Source organism: Morone saxatilis, unplaced genomic scaffold (assembly GCF_004916995.1).
Source record: "Morone saxatilis isolate NCDOM2014 unplaced genomic scaffold, NCSU_SB_2.0 Contig2, whole genome shotgun sequence".
NCBI classification, from domain to species: domain Eukaryota; kingdom Metazoa; phylum Chordata; class Actinopteri; family Moronidae; genus Morone; species Morone saxatilis.
This window is the reverse complement of record NW_023339762.1, coordinates 4,105,048-4,125,414: the sequence shown is the minus strand read 5'-3', so window position 1 is coordinate 4,125,414 and position 20,367 is coordinate 4,105,048. Positions and strand designations below refer to the sequence as shown.

Here is a 20,367-nt window from a genome sequence, read left to right as displayed (position 1 = left end):
TTGTGATCACTGTAATTTCTCAGAAAAAAAAGCAGAAATCATCCACTGTCGCAAAAGACACGAAAAGTTCATACTGCATAGGGATTGGAAAGTTACAGTATTAAAATGTCCTATTGTGCTCTGAAATTAGGCTGGATCAAAAAGTTAAAAGCTTTTGTTAAATGCCAAACACAACTGTCTGAGTAAAAAAGATGGAGGAAATGGTAAAACAATGTATTTCTATTTGCTCTCCATGCTTTGAATAACCTTTTCTAAGTGCCTTTTATATAGGAGTTTTATCAAGTCAATGAATTTGCTCTATACTTCTCATCCAGATGTCCTTTAATGCAAATGCTCTTTTAGACATTTCTGTTCATTATAATGATGATAATAATGGCAATTCTAGACTTTGCACTCTGTTCAGCTCCATTATTAACTGTTCCAAAACAGGGTGTTAGAGAGCTCTACTTTCTATCTATCTTTTTTTCCTTACATTTTTTTTAATATTGTACTTAAGACCTGTTGTTGCAGAAAGTCACTGCTTGCACTGGTTGCATTTTTTTTTTCTGCCCTTATTTTTCCTGACTGCTGAAAAGAGAACAATTTGAAGTTTTCGAGTAACTCCATTTTGGCATTTTGGGGTAGGGTGATATTGCCGAAAGCATGCAGTTAAGAGCAAAATTTCTGTGCTGTTTCACCTGGAGAAAGAGATGTGAACAAGAGCGGGAAGAATAGACACTGTCCACTTTGAGCAGTAAAAAGCACAGAAGGATGAAAAAAATGATCTTAAATAAGCACTGTGTCTTCTGGCAGATCGGCTAAAAAGTATATAAAAACACTCAGACTCTCCATCTCTTCTGTACTTCGGGGGCTGATGCTAAAAGCTGAGGCGAGGGTCCTGTCTGGTGAGCGGTTTATTAGCTATTTATTAGAAAATAACAGAAGAACAACCAGAGGATAGTACATAGTTTCTATTTTGAATTACCCCTGTGTGGGTTATTGTTGTAGCACACAAACACCTGGATGTGCACACACATATATGCATGCACACGAATTTGAGGCACAGACTCGACACACAGACACAAACTTCATGCAAAGACACACACACACAGACATCTACATCTTGAAGCACAGGTTTAATCAGGCATAGTTGAAAAGGAAAATGCCATTAGATTTTAAAGTGGATAATTTCACATCCTTCCTTCCATTCATTTCTTCATTTTTCTTTTCAAATCGGCCTTTTATGCCCACTACATGTGCTTTTATGGAAAATTACAACATTTAAGCCAGACTCTTTGGTCAGGGATAATTGCACAAAGAACCATTAGCAGTCTTCCAAGACCAATGTACTATGAGCATTTTTCTTTTTCTTTTTATAATGCTATTCTCAATCTGTAAGAACCTCATAAGAAAGAGGATAATTATAATTTAATTATCTGTCATTATGGGGAGCAAAACGCAGGTCACCTCGGGTTCACTTATGCTACATGCTGTTATAAACAAATCAATTAAATGAAATAGGCAAAACAAAAAAGACAGTTAAATACACTGTAGGTACAGTGGCCAAAGGTCTGTTGTTTTCCTCTGCCAATTTAGCTGAAGCGATTATAATCATGTCCAAAGTTTGCTGGCACACTTGTGCTCCTCACCTGCAAACCCACCTACTGATCAGTAAATTGGCACTTCAGTGAAATCAGCAGGTGTATGTTTGGCACATGTGTGGCCACTATAAGGGTTGACTCAAATTACAGTCCACTGCAATTACCTACTTAAAATTGTGTTCAGTTACATATTGCACCGGGATGTTCAGAAATATAGTCAAGTCAATTAATTTAATATAATGTTGCCTAAAGCTTCTAATGTTTTTTGAATAATCAAAAATACATAAATTGCTTTGTTCTAACATACACTGTTCTAACATAAGTCTTGTGTTATACTATACTGTGACCATTATGTCCTTCGATGCCATTTTATGTCAGCTCAATCAAAACTGCAGCACATGCTGTGTGTAAATTTAGGTGAGCCTCACAAATCCATTGACTATTTGATACAACGGTTACCGGTTGCAATGCCGTTTCCGGCCTGAGGAGAATGTGGTGGCGCTGTGAGCAGCTTTGAGCCACACTTCAGTCCAGCTTCCTCTTCTTCTTCTGCGGTTCCTCCACGGCTCTCCCACAACAAACAGCGGCTCTTGGTCACTTCTGTGCTTCAGACAGTCGGACATTTGCAGAAATGTGAGAGGTTACAGTAACTTTTCCACTTTGTGCAATAAATGAAGCGGGAGGTTTCCCAGTAACGCGAGGTTCGACCTAGCCACCGGCAGCTAGCGTTCACTGTAAGTTGTCGAGCTCGTCAGCACAACTTAACTGCTGTCGCTAACACAAGCTGAACTCGGGAGCCAGAAACCTCCCAGTGTCACACTGCTTTGCTTTTAAAAGTGAGTAACAGCGCACTGTGTTAAATGTCTAGTGATTTCAGTCGATGAACGTTTGTCGACCTGGCTGAGCTAACTGACACCCGTTACTTTCAAAGGGAGCTGTGGATTTAATGTGTGTTTGGTTTCTGTGTCCATAAAGAGCACTGTACTGCTCAGTGCGGGGAAACCGCTGTACAGTGTCGGCTGCGGCTCTGGAGGACATTTCTGAAGTCTCAAAAAACAACCCTGGTGACGTCATCAGGGTTGTGGACATGTCCTGCTTCCATGTGACGTCACAGTAATGGTACGCGCCCACAGAGGTGGTTTTGGACGCGAGGGGGCGTCCCAGCGTTGGACGCTTTAAGTCACATTGACCAATAAAAGAGCCTCCCACAACCTCGCAAACACTTCCTGGATGCACCTAATTGGACGAACACTTTCTGCTCCGGGATTTGTAAACCGGACCGCCACGGTTAGTTTGTGAACGTTCTCTTATATTACAAAAACAGTTCAGCAGATTGTGTCTCTGAAAACTTTACAGGCAAGAATTAAGCCATAAGTTGCTGAGTCTATCTTCATTTTAGATTGGCAGCAGTTTTTTGGCAGTTTGCAGAGGTGGCGAGTCGCGCTGCCGGACGCCCCTGATTTGCATGAAGGAGCCTCAACCAGCAGGAGAAGCCAATGTGACGCTCCCCCACTGCGCTACCAGAATGCACTGCATGGCTGCTCACATAGTCAATGAATGGAAAGCATGGAAATGACTGATCCTGTACCATAATTGGAAAAATGGCGAAAATGCTGGCACACCGCTTGCTGAGCTGTCGTCATATTATGCTGAAACATAGCAGAGGAAAGAATTAGCTCGATTCCACCAGGACTAGGTGTGAAACGTTCCAGCTGTGACGCGGCCGGCCAGAGCTGATTGCAGAACTTTTTTTTTCTCACTTTCTCACTATATATATGAGATACAAAGGGTGAGATGAAAAATTAATGATATTCTTTCTAAACATTAGGGGGCGCTATAAGCGTTTTACGTTGCTTGTTCGAGTCCTACGTCACTCATGTCAGTAGCTGTGTCAAGGCGCCTACCTCAGAAACCAAAAAGGATTCTATAATTTGATCAAGAAAAATAACAACATAGAGAATCCAGTCACTTTTCAAAATAAAACTCAACGGGCAGACCCCAGATTGGAAGCCATTCATGTCACGGTCTCACAACAAAAGTAGCAGCCAGTGCTCCACAAAAAGCCGGAAAAACAAAACTGTTGTTGTTTCAATAAAGAAGTCGGCCACTAATTTGCCTTTTTCCACCATTCTGTGAGCAACCACGCGGCACATGGCATGAATCTGTGAACAGTGAAAGGAGTTTGTTACCTCGCTGAGAACTTGAAGCATATCGCCTGCAGCTCTTCATCCAACTGTGGCTGCTCCTCCTCGTTCCTTGACTCGATACCCTGCAATATTTCAGCATTTTGGATGAACAATAGCGGTCAGTGTCAAACTCATTGAAAAACACACTGCATTTCCGGTCACTACTACTTCATAATAAAAGTCAACTCGTTATGCTGCTATAGGCCCTGACTTATTTGGTGAATTTCCCCATGATGCACTTGAAGCTCCTCTCTTTCCTTCTCTCCTTCTTTCTCACTCATTTTCTGTTCCGTTAATGCATGTTACTAACTTGACTTCTTCCCCGGAGTTCTTGTGCTTTCTCGTCTCGCAGGTGCCTCCTGCCATGGTCCTGCTTGACTCCCACTGCTAATATTACTGATATTATTATCAGTGATACTGATATTATTATTATTAATATTATTATTATTATTATTATTACTTCAGATACTATTAATATTATAATCATTGCTCATTGTCCTCCATCGTTGTTATCGTCGTCGTCATCATCTTCTTCATGTTCATCATCATCAGTCACTACTATTAGTGTTGTTGCTACTGTTGTTGCTGTGCACCTTGGTCTCCTCCTCTCTCCCTCTTCGTCTCTTCTCTCTCTCTCGTCGCCTCCTGTTTCTCTCTCCTCTCTCTCTCTCGCTCTTCTCTCTCCTCTCTCTCTTTCTTCTTCTCTCTCTCTCCATCTTTCATCTCCTCCTCTCCTCTCTCTCACACACACACCCCAAACTGGTCAAAGGCAACGACCACCCACCATAGAGCTGAAGGGTTAAAAAGCAGTTTTCTTCCTTGCCCCCCGTCCGCCAAGGGTCTTGCCTCCATGTGGATTGTTAGAACTCTGTTAAATAATGTTATAAGGAGTTTCGGTCTAGAACTTTGCTCTATTGAAAAGTGTCCTGAGATACTTCTGTTGATTAATTGGCGCTAATACAATTATAAAATTGAATTGAATTAAACTTACTACTGCATTTCCCCCGGCACAGACACCCAGTTCGAAATACTGAGAATATAGAAATGTTGAAGAATGTAGAAATGCTTTCATCAGTGGGCCACAGGTTCAGGCACCATAGTGTCACTTGGCGATAGATAGTGACTTATTCAAATGAAAATCTTCGAGATTATAACTTTATTTTATTTTTAACATTTTCAGTAACATTAAAGAAGCAAGCATCTCTTTTATATTTGTAACTAAATAGCAAATATTTTGTAGTTTTACTTGATCACTGAGATGTATTGCTGTCTTTTTATCGAGTGATTGATTGCTCAACTGATGATTTCAGCACTAAAGATTCAAACAGAGCACTGACCTGTTACGTTTCTCCCCTCTCTTTCTCTAGAGAACACAAGTAACCGGGCTGTACTTGTGATGTAGTCGTTTCACTGCACTGGCCCCCTGTCTAACTACCTTCCGAGGAGGGGTTTGAGATCTTTCTCCAGTCACAGCAATGGATGAGGACACCCCAACCCTGAAGCCCAGACGGATCCAAAATCAAAACGTGGTTCATCGTCTTGAGAGGCGCAGGATCTGTTCGGGCCAGCCCGGAGCTCACTGGTACAGAGTGCGTTGCTTCCACCAGAACCTTTTCCCCAACTTCACTGTGGTCAACGTGGAGAAGCCCCCTTGCTTCCTAAGGAAGTTCTCACCAGACGGACGCTGCTTCATCGCCTTCTCTTCTGACCAGACTTCTCTGGAGGTAAGAAAAGAAACTGTTAGCTTAGTTTTCCCTCATATTTCCCCCCTAAAGTCCTTAAATACTACATATTGTGTGATTTTTATCTCCCAACTGTCAAAAGCAACTGGCCCAGACTGTAAAAGACTTGGTCCATCCAACTACCCAATTTTCCCCGTCTACCAATCCCAATGTTCCTCCTGCAGATATATGAATACCAAGGCTGCCAGGCGGCTCAGGACCTGCTGAGAGGTCAAGAGGGAGAGACTCTTCTAACGGCCAATGATCAGCGTTCTCTCAACATCCGAGGCCGCCTGTTTGAGCGCTTCTTCTCCTTGCTCCACGTCACTAATGTGGCCTCAAACGGAGAACACCTCAACCGGGAGTGCAGCCTCTTCACAGACGACTGCCGCTATGTCATTGTCGGGTCAGCTGTGTACGTCCCAGAGGAGCCGCCGCCTTATTTCTTTGAGGTAACAACACCACCATCCTACTATAGATGTACAAGGAAGCTCAAAAACTACACATTTACTGCGAAAGTACTGCCGTGGTTTGGCTCAGACTGCCCCTTTAATCCATATTTCATCTCCCACCAGGTGTATCGAAACAATGAATCCGTGACTCCCAACCCCCGGTCTCCTCTAGAAGACTACTCCCTCCACATTATCGACCTCCACACTGGCAGGCTGTGCGACACTAGGTCCTTCAAGTGTGACAAGATCATCCTGTCCCACAACCAAGGCCTCTACCTCTACAGGAACATCCTGGCTGTGCTGTCGGTCCAGCAGCAGACCATACACGTGTTTCAGGTGAGCAGATTCACCATTTAAAACCTAAAGCTACACTAAATGGCTTCAGTGATTTAAAACTTTAATGCATGTGACACACCAATGAGTATTGATGTTGCGGGCAGATATCTAGATATCAGATATAACAGCTATTAACCCATAGATAGCAGTGGAGCAGCAGCTTTTCTGCCCTGTACAATTCAGTTTGGATTTACTTTTGAAGAAGCAGATTTATGCTCAGATATGAGAGATAACGTATCTGACGTGACTCCCAGTTTTCTACCCAATGATAGGGTTTGAAACATTTTTCTCCATTTTCTATTTGTGTTTTTATTTTCCCTCATCTCTCTTTTTCCTTTCCCCTTCCCAGGTCACTCCAGAGGGAACGTTCCTAGATGTAAGGACTATTGGGCGCTTCTGTTATGAGGACGATCTCCTGACTCTTTCAGCAGTTTACACTGAGGCTCAGGCTGAGAGTCAGCCGGGCTTCCCTCGCCTGTACACTGACAAAACCATCAACTCCCTCAAGCACAGGCTGCTGGTCTACCTCTGGAGGAGGGCTGAGCAGGATGGCAGCGCCACTGCCAAGAGGAGGTATACAATGTTCTCTCAATTGTTTTTATTGTTCTCTTACTTTTATCCATCTATTTTTATTGCCTCTCACCCAGGTCTGCTGAAACATGTTTGTATTTCAGTACAGTAGAGTCTGAGGAGAGGAGAAATGCAGAGCAGGAGTAGTTGTTTTGCTCTGCGTTTCTCCGGGTGGGTATTCATTTTAGGGCTGCATGATTTGGTAAAAAAATCAACACTGCGATTGACGATGATTCACGATTAGCCAGTAAAGATCATATTTTGCAAGCTATTAAAATCATGATGATGTGACATTTGTTGGGGGTCTGTAGTAACAAACAAACATGTTTTCTTATATCTGGGGAACAAGGTTTATAGGTCAGGGGATCTCTGCAGCACTACAGTACTCCAAAATAATGCAGTTTGTCAAAAAAATTGCCTTTATCAAAAAACTGCAGCAATTTTGACATTTCAGTTAATTGTCCAGCCCTAACTAATTTCTGCTTTAGAATGTAATGGCCATGAAACTATCAGCAAATTAAGTTTTATTTCTCTCCTTCGCTGTCTTTGTTCTCTCATTCGTTCCCTCGCTTTCTCGACCGCAGGTTCCCCCCTCTCTCGCTCTCTCTTCTGCACACACTCTCTTTCTCTTTCTCTCCATCTTTTGTTGTAGTTGCCGCGGTGTCCATGTCTGACCATTCAGCAGCTGTAAGCCTTGCAAACTCCGTCTCCATAGTTCCCAAACCATTAGAAAGTACTATTTCCGGACCAGGAGGTTTTATAAGCTCTACCCTCTTTTAGTACCTGTACTTTGTTTTTAACTGTAGATAGTACTTCTGATAGTACCCCCTCAATGCAGGCGAAGCTGACTGTCATAGCAACTTGTTTGGGAAAAAACAGGAAACAACAGGGGGCTTTCCTTTGGTCTTGAGAAGCTGCAGCCTTTATTCACTGACAGACTGTAATCTACATTGTGTTTATTGCCAGATTGACAACTTCACTGCTCTCTTTTCCTCTGCATCGCTCTCTCTCCCTTTCACTCATCCACACACTAACTACACACACCAAAATGAGCTGCTACAGTTATAACCGAAGATATGAAGGGATGAGGATTGATATGTCTGCCCTTTGAAGCAGATACAAAAATTGTGGCTATTTTAAAATGCAGGGTCGCATAACCAGTCACTAGTCTGGTTGTTTTCACGTAACCTTTTAGTATAAGCTCAACCGAGGCGGTACCAAAATAAGTACCAGGTACGAGCCATGATGGAAGACCAAAAAGGAGCGAGTCGAGCCGTACCATGCAGTGGAAAAGCACATTTAGTCCCTGGCTCTTGTGTTCAAAACGCAGGCTCCATAGTTCCTCAAAAGGTTGTTGGTCCCCTGAGAAGGTTCCTGCTGTGAATGTGAACAATTACTATAAACATAGTAAAAACAAATATAGTATAGTACAGTGTGTTGAAGTAAACAAGCTTAACTATCATGCCAATAGGACATTAGAATCCAAAATACTTAAAATTTCATAAAATCTAAAACAAAAAGTATAAGAATCATATCACTATAACTGACAATTGATGTTATATTTAGCATTGTTTTGTGAGCTCCAATTCATTGATAAAGGGGTTTTGCAGTGTAATTTATGACTGAAACTAGAATCTGTTACATCACAAAGACATTGACCAGGAGGGCAGCAAATCATCATATTGGAGAGCTTACAAAGCAATGCAAATTTGCCATTGTAGCTCATTATATGACCCATCTTGTCATCCATTAACACAACTGTTCTTAATTAATACTCTGCCAACTGGTTGACTAAACAGTTAATTGGCTAATAAATATTTACTTTTAGAAAACAAGCCTAGGTAGAAACCTAAAGTAGTTTTATTGCTGGACCATGTTTATTTTTTTCTCTGGCATCCATAGAACATTATAGTATCATCATAGTTCCTTACAGTACAACTGAGAATACGACTGCCACGAATACTGATAAAAGCAAAACACTGAAATTAAGAAGTGAAGTAATGAATTCTTTGTTACAATTAATGTAAAATAAAAAATAAAAAATTTAAAAAATCATTTTTAAATGCTTTAAAAACAGATGAATGGACTTGATGTCTCCTCTTTCACTCCATTCTCAGTGGATTAGCTGGCACGTGTTGGTTCTAGGTTTTCTATAACACTCACACTGTAACAAGTCGTAACATTACTGGACCAGGACCCCTTAAAATCAGGTGAAAACATCTTTCTAGAGTCAAACTCTGCACAGACAGCATTCAAACAGCACACTGTAGGAACAAAAAGAATCAATGAATTTGAGTGGAGGTGGATTTGAAAATCCTTCTGAAGGCCAATGAGTAAAGTCCACACTCGACCATAGCAGTGGTGTGTGACAGACTTTTGTGTTTATAGGGTCGGCCACGCTTTGTTGCAGTCTAGCCAGATATTTACAGTTCGGCACACTGCTGTAAAGGTGAATAAAACCTCAACCGCAAAAAACATCTCTTCAGCCTATCATCTATCGTTTCCACATTGTACTGATGTTAGACATTCATGTACTGATAGCTTTGGCTCATCCAGCTCTTGGTTTTGTCGTCAGGTTCTTCCAGTTTTTTGATCAGCTGAGGAGGTTGAGGATGTGGAAGATGCAGCTGTTGGATGAGCATCACCTCTTCATTAAATACACCAGCGAAGACGTGGTCACACTCAGAGTCACAGACCCCTCGCAGGTAGACACACACACACACACACACACACCTGAATTCCTCCCTGTGTTCTCTGTGCTGCTCCCCCCCTGCCTCTCTAGTGTCTTTTGTCGTTTGTGCTGCATAACAGGGATTCCTCTTTCAGGTCTCCAAGGACACGTCGCTCCTACAGATTCTGTTCAGTCCTGTCATTCATTCATAACAAGAATAAGTAGATCTAATTAATGTGTTTTATTTACATGAAATCTCACCTCTGACATCCTTGCCGATCAGCTTCTTTCATTTTAGCAATATAGAATATACAATCTCGTGATTAGAGTTTCACTGTAATAAATATCTCACTGTTACTGACTGTCCTTGGTTTTTTCCTTTGTTGTGTTGTTTGAAAAAAACATACCTTTAAGAAAGAAATACTGCAAACCTTTAGTCTGTGTGTCTTTTCTCCAAACCTTCACCCCTCCTCCCTTGTTTTCTCTCTCAGCCGTCGTTCTTCGTTGTGTACAACATGGTGTCTACAGAGGTGCTGGCCGTCTTTGAGAACACCTCTGACCAGCTGCTGGAGCTGTTTGAGAATTTCTGCGACCTGTTCAGAAACGCTACGCTGCACAGCCAGGCCGTCCAGTTCCCCTGCTCCGCTTCATCCAACAACTATGCACGGCAGGTCCAGAGAAGGTACAGAGGAGACAAATGTCCTGTTATTGAATTGAAACACCAAATATTGAAACTTGAATATACTTCAGTTTGGGTATAATTGTGCAGGCAAGCTGCTGGGTCTGCGGGTCTTTCCTGATGATAGAAAAAACTGCACTTGATAGTGTGCAGCCAAATGTCAGGAAGGATTTGAAGACGTTGGTTAGGAAGGGAACCAAATCAGCAGCAATTGCCTGGAGGAGGAGGAAGGAGTTTTAGGACTTAATATGGATATAGAAGAGACATTAAGACAGTCAGCACAGCTGGGGGAGCTGTGATTGAATTTGGTTGTTCGACTTGCCAGCGTAGGTGACAAAATCCTGTGGAAGGTGAAGAGGGAGTACCAGACAGAGGGGGGGGGTTGAAGAAGGAGGAGAAGATAAAGGATAGTTTGAGCGAGGAAAAGAGCTTATAACAGGATTTTAGAGTGGTGAAAATTGATGTCTGGAAGAAGGAGAGGAGAAATTGAAAGCTGCAGAGCACATTCAACAAACCAGATTTGTACCACTTACCAACTGGCTAGCATAAGCCCAGTTCATAGGGTGTTAGGCAGCCACAAACCAAGTATATAGAGAGACAGGCATGTCTGCAAGAGTGGAGCACAAAACAAGTTGAGAGGGAGCACTGAAAATATGGATGGAGAGAATGGAGGAGGGAATGTGAGACAACAGAGTGTGTAGTGCGACTGTAATTTAGCCAGGTACGTTTGGAAGAAGTGGCTTAGAATTCCAACCTAGTTCAGACATTCATTGTGTCAAATAGAGGCTTTGAGCCGTTCTTCTCCAAACCAAAACAAGTATAGTGTAAACTCAATTCTTTCTCAACTTCAAACCGAACTAAGAGGTGTAACGCTTATTCACTAATGATATGAGATTCCTGTTGCTGTTTATTGTCATCGTGCTGATATCCCTGTCTGTCTGCGCCTCAGATTCAAAGACACCATAGTGAATGCCAAATACGGCGGGCACACGGAGGCGGTGCGTCGGCTGCTGGGTCAGCTGCCCATCAGCGCCCAGTCCTACAGCAGCAGCCCCTACCTCGACCTCTCCCTCTTCAGTTATGATGACAAGTGGGTGTCAGTGATGGAGAGACCCAAGACCTGCGGAGACCACCCCATCAGGTACGGACCATATCAGGATGAATGAGCGTCTTATCAAATGATGTCACAAAATCACAGTATCATCATTACAGACCTTGAAATGAGGGTCAGGTCGCTAGCCGCTGAGAAGTTAGCGTAAGGCATTTGAATCGCAGCACAGTGTGAAAGGCTGTAATGAAAGTTGTTTTATCAAATAGATAATTAACTGAAAATCAGTTGGCAACTGTTTTGATTATTGATTAATTGGGTTATTTAACAAGCAGAGACGGCAAACATTCACTGGTTCTTTTACTTTCCTCTTTTTTGTATAATTGTAAATGGAATATGTAAATTTAATACATATAATTACATTTGGAGCGTTGGTCGGACAAAACAATGAAATGTAGGACATCACCTTAGGCTCAGTGACATTGTGACCAAATAAGCAAAAATCAAATCGTGTGGGTGTGGGTGTGTGTGTGGGTGTGTGCGCTTCACTTTTCTCAACAACCGTTCATCCAATTGACTTTACACTTAGTAAGTGTATTTCTGGGGCCCCAAGGAAGCGTGGTGTCTAATTTGATGCAATTTGGACACAACACATTCAATTTTAATAAACTTTGAATAAACAGCACTCAGCAGCAGCGGGGCGGGCTTTCAGTGCAGCACGGTCCAGAGCACCTCTCCTGCCAGCTGCTGACAGTGCTGTCAGCTGAAGAGTCGATCACACAGCAAGGTAGAGGAGGAGACAAACATATGTCTGGCAGTTGTTCTGAATGGTTGGAATTCTGTAATATTATCAGCCATATTCACTATCAAAAAAAGTCTAGCGTTAACTCTGATAAATGGAATATAATGAGCATAACTATGTTGTCATTAGTGTATAATCACCTGAATATAGGAACCGTTATGTTTGTTACCTTAGAATGAGCCTATCTACAGACGCATGGAGTCCGCCATGTTGAACCGCCATCTTTCTACAGTAGCCCATATGAGACAAACCAACTCTCAGACACTCAGTTGTGTTTAGTAAGCCTGTGCGGGCTAAGCACCTTTGGGTGTATGACACACAAAATATTGATACATTCATTCATGTCACAGCACACAGTTACAGCATTTTCCTTTTTAGGTCCTCTCTATTCCTTTTGTATGTCTGGTGCATGTGAAGTAATGAATAAAGCTGACTTTGACTTGATTTAGTAGCAACATGCGCTACACACTTCTCTGGTAGGAGTAAATGGCAACTTGGATCTCTGTCATATACGGGCAGAGGCCTCCACAAAACAACACTATATGAAGAATTTACCGGTACTACTTTCACTGTATCCCTCCCTTTCTCACCTGCCAGGTTTTACGCACGGGACTCCGGCCTGCTGAAGTTTAAGATCCAGGCAGGACTGCTGGGACGGCCGGTAAATCATGCCGTGCGTCGCCTGGTCGCCTTCACTTTCCACCCCTTCGAACCCTTTGCCATCTCCGTCCAGCGCACCAATGCAGAGTATGTGGTCAATTTCCACATGAGGCACGTTTGTGCGTGAGGAGCTTGTGTGTCTATGTGTGTAGCCTGAGAGAGCCTGTGGAATGAAATTGCAGGGCCGTTGGGCTTCTGTTAGCAGTTACTGGTGACAATACAACATGTCCTCCATCAGGAGGCACAAAACAGTTTGTTCTGATAGCCGCCCTCTCCTCCTCCCAGAGAAATCAGCAGTCCTCTCCCTGCATTCTCCTTCTGATGGAAACCACTGTTCCTCTCCTCTTTTTCCCTTCCATCACACAGTGGTCACTCCACTTCCGCCCCTCCTCCCCCTCCGCGAGAAGGCAGCAATTCTGCCTTTTCCTTTCGTCTGCACCGCCTCGCCTCCTCTTTCCCCCTTCCTCCACTGAACAAAGAGGGACCTGTGGGGAGGAGAGGCTGGAATAAGTGTAAATGGAGATGTAGAGAGAGTGATTGATGTGCGACGGAGGTGGGAGCTGCAGGTAGCCGGACCTCTTAGAAGGACCCAAAGGTGTTTTCTTTTTCCTACTGTGCACTGAAAGCTGCACATTCATAACAGAATTGCTTATCCAGTTGGTCCATGACCAGCTGTCCAACAAACTTCCTTTTTTCTCACATGAATGGGGAAAGAGGAAATTTTATATTATATTGTTTTTACACTTTTTTTTAATACATACTACCGCCTGTATATATTTTATGCCAATAAAATTGTCTAAATTTTTCTGTTTTTTTTTTTTTTGCAGACAGTAAAGGGAGCTTCTTTTAGTTTTTTTGCATTTTAAAGTATGTAGCAGTAGCTATGGTTCATTATTACTGTCAGCTCTCATCTATATACTAAATAGTAGACAGGGAAAAGCTTGGTGTGGCCAGAAACCTGAAGTAGAATTGGTATTGTTTGTGCTTCCCACCTCTAAATGTTGAACTGCAGGTAGGAGAAAACATTTGTTTTTGTGTATGAGCAGGCATGGGTGTGTTTTTTTTATGCAAATGTGAGTGAGAAAGCATTGGAGTATAAAAAACTATTTCAAACATGTTTTGTCGTACAGCAGATTCAGTACTTTTCCTATCACACCTCGCCTATAACCGGATCATGTTTTTCTTAACTAGCAGTACAGACAGTGGATAATAGTCCTCAAAAACATCTTAATGCCACAGAGCTTTATGGTGAACCTGAAAATATGTTCACACAAGTTTGTACTGCATACGGAGCGCTGACAATATACAGTGTGAGAGTCCTATTTAATTTGACTACTGATCCCTGCCGTCTATACAATCATAATGTTGCTATTTTATATCAGGTCCATCTGTTCTGCAGGCTAAAGCTCTGGGCGTCTGTTTACACATCAGATGTGTTATTAAAAACACACAAACATGCAGATATGAACAAATATGCAAATGGTATAAAACCCCCAGTCCCAACATTAATGCAAAGTGGCTAATACATGAACAGCCACATGTATGATAAACAGATATAAAAGGCAAAAAGCACACGTCCAAGCAGTTGCAAGAGGTCATGGTGGTATGGAAAGCAGGTGCTGAGGGATTAAGTGTCCTCTTAGCCTCTGGTTACACACTACAGTGGACCTGGGAGGTGAGTGTGTGAGTGAGAGACTAACTGGGGTTTTAGGCAGAAGGAAGAAGGTATTTACGGATGGAGAGATGAAAGAACTGATGAGAGACGGTAGGTGAAAAACAGCACAAAGAGAGGTAGAGATGTGGGGATCGATGGGTTGTGAGTGCAGCGACTATTACGCAGCTGCTTAGTTTTGCATAAGCACAATAAACACTATCTTGTAGATCAAGGCTTAAGGAAGCCATGTTATGTCATTGTCATTATGGTGTGTTTGTGTAAGCTGGTGTGTGACAACATGCTGTGATAATCAACTAATTACAGGAAGTGCACACAGCAGGCACAGACAGGCCTACATATAGGAGGACACATTGTCTGTTGACTTCTCTCAGCAAACTGACAACCTATAGAAAATATAAAAACTGTACGTCTGAGTGCATGGTTCTGTGTTGGTTCCAAGCCATATTTGAGCCGTTTTTACCCAATCGGGTTGATATTTATTCAGTTTTCTACAGGAAATGTAAGCCTTACCTTTCCTTATATTATCAACTTCCTCACAGATGTTTGAAAGCCAGTAAGTGGAGTAAGTAACTGTGGCGTCACTGCTGGAGTCCTCAATGCAAACACAGGTAGTAGATTATTACATGAACCCAATGCCTCCTAGTACAATAACAAATATGTTATATTTGTCTTATTCTGAAGAATCAGGTAAACCCAGAGCCTTCTCCCTGACCTTGGTTGCTACGGAAACATAACCGCTCTCTGCTTGGTAACCAAGTCTTTTCTAATTGCTGTTGTCTTGGCAACACCGCAACCAATGTAATCCAGAAAAGGCCACAATCCTAAATGTTTCCTGTTGCAGTGCTCGTCTTCTCGGAGCAGCCTCTAAACACACACGGACACATTTAATCATTTAGGCAACAGTCAGCTGCAGATATCCAGCAACTGTGGTACACGGTGTGAGGTTGTGTAGTTTTGCTGTTGGAGGGCAGCGTTGACACTGAAATACACAGAGATAATATAGTAACAGCACTTATGGATCTGCTGTGATTCATGAATTCATTAGGATGTTCAGCATTTTCTGAACATGGAATGATTCACGGTGGTTTTAAAAGGAACACCAGTTTGTTGATTTTCTATTTTCAGGTGCTGTTCTTTTGTTAGTTCATGGTCAAAGCATAATAATTCAAGCTATGTCTACTTTCTGAGGTTAAAGAGCTCTTAAAAAACATACACACACACACACACACACACCAGGCTGCTCACCAAAAGCAACTGCAGATCCCACCGATCCTCACATTCCTGTTAAGTACAGAATAGACTTTAATACACTGCTTATGACATACAAGGCCCTCCATGGTGTTGAACAATCATTCATTTCCAAACTCCTTAGTTTTACCAACTTGTCTTCCCTGCAACAGGGCTCTAATTAAATTTTTTGTATATTGTACATTGTCATATGTGTGGGCCTATGTTTAATTTAATATTTAATTTGATTTATTAATATCCTCTGCAGCACTCTGTGTAGTAACTAAATAAAAATGTACTTATTACATCTGGAAGGGACACATTCATGAGATTTTCTATTTCTGTATGGTATTTTTACACCAAAGGGTACACAGGGAGGATTTTAGAGTAGCTCAGCTAAATGAAAAAAATCTGAATTATTGATTAAAGATATATGTCCACACATTGAGTCAACTGTCTGAATACAACAGGGTGCGAATGAAAGTAAAAGCCAGTTAGCGAGCAAGCAGATTAGTCTAAACCAGGGGTCTCAAACTGCCAGTCTGGCCCTCCAGCCCCCAACGTGATGTCAAAAATATAATACAATCTGGCCCGCAAGATTGTTATTCTATTATTTTTTGTAGTTATTTCATGTAAATGTAAACTACCCCTTCATATACAATTAAAGTAAAAACACTCTTTTGTTCGGCACAAATTAATGGTAAATGCGTGCTAACAGTTGAGAACAGGATTTGGCCTTTATTTGTCGCTCGGCTGCGAACAACAGCGATGATATAAAAATGTACAGAAACTGCTGTTTGTACTTTTTTGTTGGGTATGATGTTAGAAATGGAAATATTTTCAGAATACTACGCTTTCTTGCAGCACTTCAGTGTTGAAGTGTGAGATGACAACACCAGCAATGGCCCAGAGCCAATTTCAGTTTGAGACCCCTGCTCTAAACAGTCAGTCAATAACAGTTCAAAGTTAGTTAGTGAAACGTTGTGGATAGATGGTGCAACATAAAGCTCCTACCACTCCAACTGATCTGACCAAAACAAATGGAATATAATATTCATAATTATGTTTTCATTAGTGTATAACCACCTGAAAATGGGAATCGTGCTTTTGTTACCTTAGAATGAGCCATTTTATCTACAGACGCTGTGGGTCGCCTTCTGTGGAGGCCACTGTGTTTGTTGAACAGCCATGTTTCTACAGTATCCTAGAACAGATACAATCACCTGAAAAAGTGATATCCAAACACAAACTGCTTGTCAGTCCTGCACTGACGCAGAGCAAAAATGTTTCCAAAAAGTTTCCTCACCAACAGGACTGCTCGTTACTGTGGTTTCGAAATCATAGGGTCACTAACAGTCCACTCCACTCTGATGGATTTAAGAGCTTCACAAAGAGTAGAGCAGGGAGGGGGCTATGTGGTTCAAGTTTACTACTCAAACTAGTGAAAAATACAGATAGGATGGTGAAGGAAGAACATATAATCGGATGGATACAAGGTAGTGGCTGCAAAAAGGTCAGAAAAGATCTACCTGGAGGTATTTCATTATTCCCTGACATATAAAAAGCAGCCAGAATATCCACTCTACTCTAAAGATGGCTGACACATTCTTCTCTCTGTGTTTGCTGCCATTGTCTTTGGCTCCACTTTGTTCTAGTTGGAGAGCATTACGCCCATCCATTGAGTAAACTCACTTTGTGATTATTTACACATTTCACTGAGTCATATACAGTAGTTTGTTATTTTGTGATTTGATGAATAGATACCACAATTGATTTAAAAATATACAGTATATACAGAGTACGTCACTTTGTTCCACCACTTCAGAAACAATGAGGCTCTCCAAGTACCACCGTTATGACCAACGTTTAAATACAGTAGCGTAGGCCGACCCTATTCAGCTACACACAGTCCACACTGGACTATTCAATTTACCTACGCTTACTATCTTGCCATCACATTTTAGCTCAAAACTAATCATGCAGGGGCAGATATAAAGAATATTCATGGGGGGCCAGAGGGTGGCAGAAATATATTCTGATTTAATTGCAAACAATCACATATATCAATATTTGCTTTGCAAAGGTACCAAATAATTGAACTTAATCCTATCACTTAGTCTAAAATGTGTCCATAACAAACCATTTAATTAATTTCTTATTTCAACACATTATTTTTTAAATTAATCTAAATTAATGTGTTAAATTAAAAACATTTGACAGAAAAGGGTGGCCAAGCATTTTCTAGAGATGGCCACCCAATGCCACCCCTCTACATCCGACCCTGTAATCATGGATGTATTCTTTTTGTGCGCGAGCGTGACTACGTAGCAGGCTGCTATTGAAACAAAATATTACAGGAAATACAAAACTTATTTACATTTCAGCGATCTCATAGTTTGCAATTGTTTTATCATTTTGATAGTATTATATGTTTTTAAATTAATGAATTTCATTTAATATATATTTTGGATTCCTCAGTGTACCACTAGAGGGAGCTTATACCACAGTTTGAGAACCAGTGGAGTAGACTAATAGTTAACCTTCAACCAAACTGCTAGCTTGTTTTTAATCACAATTAGAAATGCATCCATATATATGTATATTGACACATATACAGTAGAAACCTGCACATAAGATATACCCATAATAAAATTGTATTTTATTTTTCTCAGTTGCCCTTAATGGTAGCTACAGTCTGGCCATGCAGCAGGTTTCAGTGTTTTGCACAGAGATGAAATATCCAAGGTAAATGTAATTTTGTTTGTGCTCCTCAAAGTACTGAAAAATACATTTGACAAACTGAGCAGCACCGCGCCTTTACTCTGGAAAATCAACAGACCTTACTTTGTGCGGTCTCACTGGGACTATTTATTTGATATAAAGTAAGTCCTGCTTCTTTTCACAGTGAGGTCTGTGGATTATTCAGAGTAACCACAACATTGTTCCCGGAAAGATGTTGCTGCTGAGCTTTTTTTTAAAACTATTTTCAGTGCTGAGAGCACCACAAATGGAAAGTATGTCTTTTTGTCACTTGTATGAAGTGACACTTCTTCCATGAATACACTGCTTCTGCTTATCCATGTCTCTCCCTTGGATTTAATACAGCAAATCAGTAGGGCTTAGTGGAAGACAGTATGTGTCCCTAATAATTTGTACTCCTCTTATATGCATTGATGGATACGCAGTGGGAACTACTTCACCCAATATGAACACACAACCACATACATAGACATACATCCACACACAAGACCCAACCTCCACCTTTGCCCCTTTATATCCTTCACCTGTTATTGTTATCGACCATTCTAGTATTGTTCCTCCCTGTAATATATAACACTATAACAGTGTCAACATTTCATATCACACGGATTAGCGCTCCAGCCATCTGTACAGCTGACTGAGACCAGTTCTGCACTCGTGGAGCCTCCTGGTGAGAACCATGAAATCACAACACCACCACCTAATGAGTGAAGGGAGCACCCTGAGGAGGGAAGGAGAGGGTCTAAATATTGACAGCAAATATTTGATTGAAGGGTAGGGGTGTCCCCCGACTCATGGGTGTGTGCTCAAACACAGGATGCATGCCCACGTGCACACGCACACACACTCACTCCAAAACCCACAGTTCCATGTGTTATCAGCGTCTCCAGCTGTCTTTGACTTGAAAAGCAAGGGGTGGATGCCTCATATACGCACCTTCACACACAGTCTTCAGGGCCCGCATCATGCTGAGACACATACACAGCTTGACTGTGGTAGATGACACTGTATGTGTGTGTGTGTGTTTCTTAGCTGCAGATCATTTCTAACTGACTTCATATCTGTCGTAGATACACCCGGTTGGGTGCCAGCACATGCACACACACAAACACTAATCTCTGTGCAACCCTTTAACACAAACACATACACACTCACACACCTGACTGAGCACCAGTTGGGGGGTTTCAGGTGGAAGTCCGCAGGGAAGGCTTCGCAGCATGGCCGACCTAAAAATATAATGCACCGGGAGGTCCTTTGTAGACAAACAAACACGCTGTAACGTTCCTACAGAAAGACCTGGAAAAGAAAGGTAAAGAGACGAGCATCAGTGCTGCACAGAAAACTAATATCATTGTCTTGTGTGTCAGACAGTGAAACAAAGACCTGTTGCATGTGTTTGTTATATGTAAAACTAACAGGCCTGACCCTTGCATTCTCAGCTTGTTCGTGTCTCTGTAGCAGCAGAAGCAGAAGAAGAACACCCTACAAAGCAAACTGAGGAGAGTCTCAAACTGATTTAAGACCAGTTGTGCATTTTCTGCAAAAGTACTACTGCAAGTAAGTAGTGTAATTAGGTAGACCCTGAGCATTGCACCAGGCTTTGCCCCCGAGGACCTGTGCTGTTCCCTCTGACAGTACAGATCAGTAGCAACAGGTGATCAGAGTTCTCCACCTGCTGGATAAAATCTAGAACTGCATCTTCTTCTTGGCCTACTTTCTTTGAACTACAACTACCAGCAACCCTGATGTCCACGAGCAGAGATGAAAAGCAATTATGTATATTTACTGGATTTGATTACAGTATAAATGTTATTTCTTTGAATGATTATTTTAAGCTTCTTCTATTCCACTACATCTCTGTAGGCCTGAATGTATACAAAGTATTCAAACTCTCCACCCGCCACTTAACACCAGGAGCTAAACCAATACATTTCTGCTTAATGTTTCAATCATCAAAGTTGCAGTAGGTAATATTATATAAAAAATAACCTTTTGTCATA

The 20,367-nt window shown here is 41.7% G+C and overlaps 1 protein-coding gene across 5 annotated transcripts; it reads left to right on the top strand.

Annotated features, from left to right (window-relative positions):
• The first annotated feature begins 2,119 nt into the window (after positions 1-2,119).
• det1 (DET1 partner of COP1 E3 ubiquitin ligase) lies at positions 2,120-13,822 on the top strand. 5 transcript variants are annotated; one of them, XM_035664511.1, is made up of 10 exons: positions 2,120-2,314; positions 2,556-2,867; positions 5,134-5,490; positions 5,673-5,939; positions 6,063-6,275; positions 6,625-6,848; positions 9,421-9,550; positions 10,008-10,198; positions 11,145-11,336; positions 12,643-13,822. In XM_035664511.1, exons 3-10 carry the CDS (start codon positions 5,242-5,244, stop codon positions 12,830-12,832), a joined length of 1,656 nt encoding a protein of 551 aa, XP_035520404.1. In that variant the 5' UTR covers positions 2,120-2,314; positions 2,556-2,867; positions 5,134-5,241; the 3' UTR covers positions 12,833-13,822. The 5 variants fall into 5 exon arrangements, with proteins under 5 accessions (XP_035520404.1, XP_035520402.1, XP_035520403.1 ...); XM_035664509.1 differs by lacking the exon at positions 2,556-2,867; XM_035664510.1 differs by lacking the exon at positions 2,556-2,867 and having other exon boundaries at positions 2,120-2,416.
• The last annotated feature ends 6,545 nt before the right edge of the window (positions 13,823-20,367 follow it).

Bases quoted from the DNA above. Each gene is read 5' to 3' on its own strand.
- det1 (XM_035664509.1), top strand. From the start codon at position 5,242: ATGGATGAGGACACCCCAACCCTGAAGCCCAGACGGATCCAAAATCAA. The intron at 5,491-5,672 runs GTAAGAAAAGAA...TTCCTCCTGCAG, and splicing joins CTGACCAGACTTCTCTGGAG to ATATATGAATACCAAGGCTG. The intron at 11,337-12,642 runs GTACGGACCATA...CTCACCTGCCAG, and splicing joins TGCGGAGACCACCCCATCAG to GTTTTACGCACGGGACTCCG.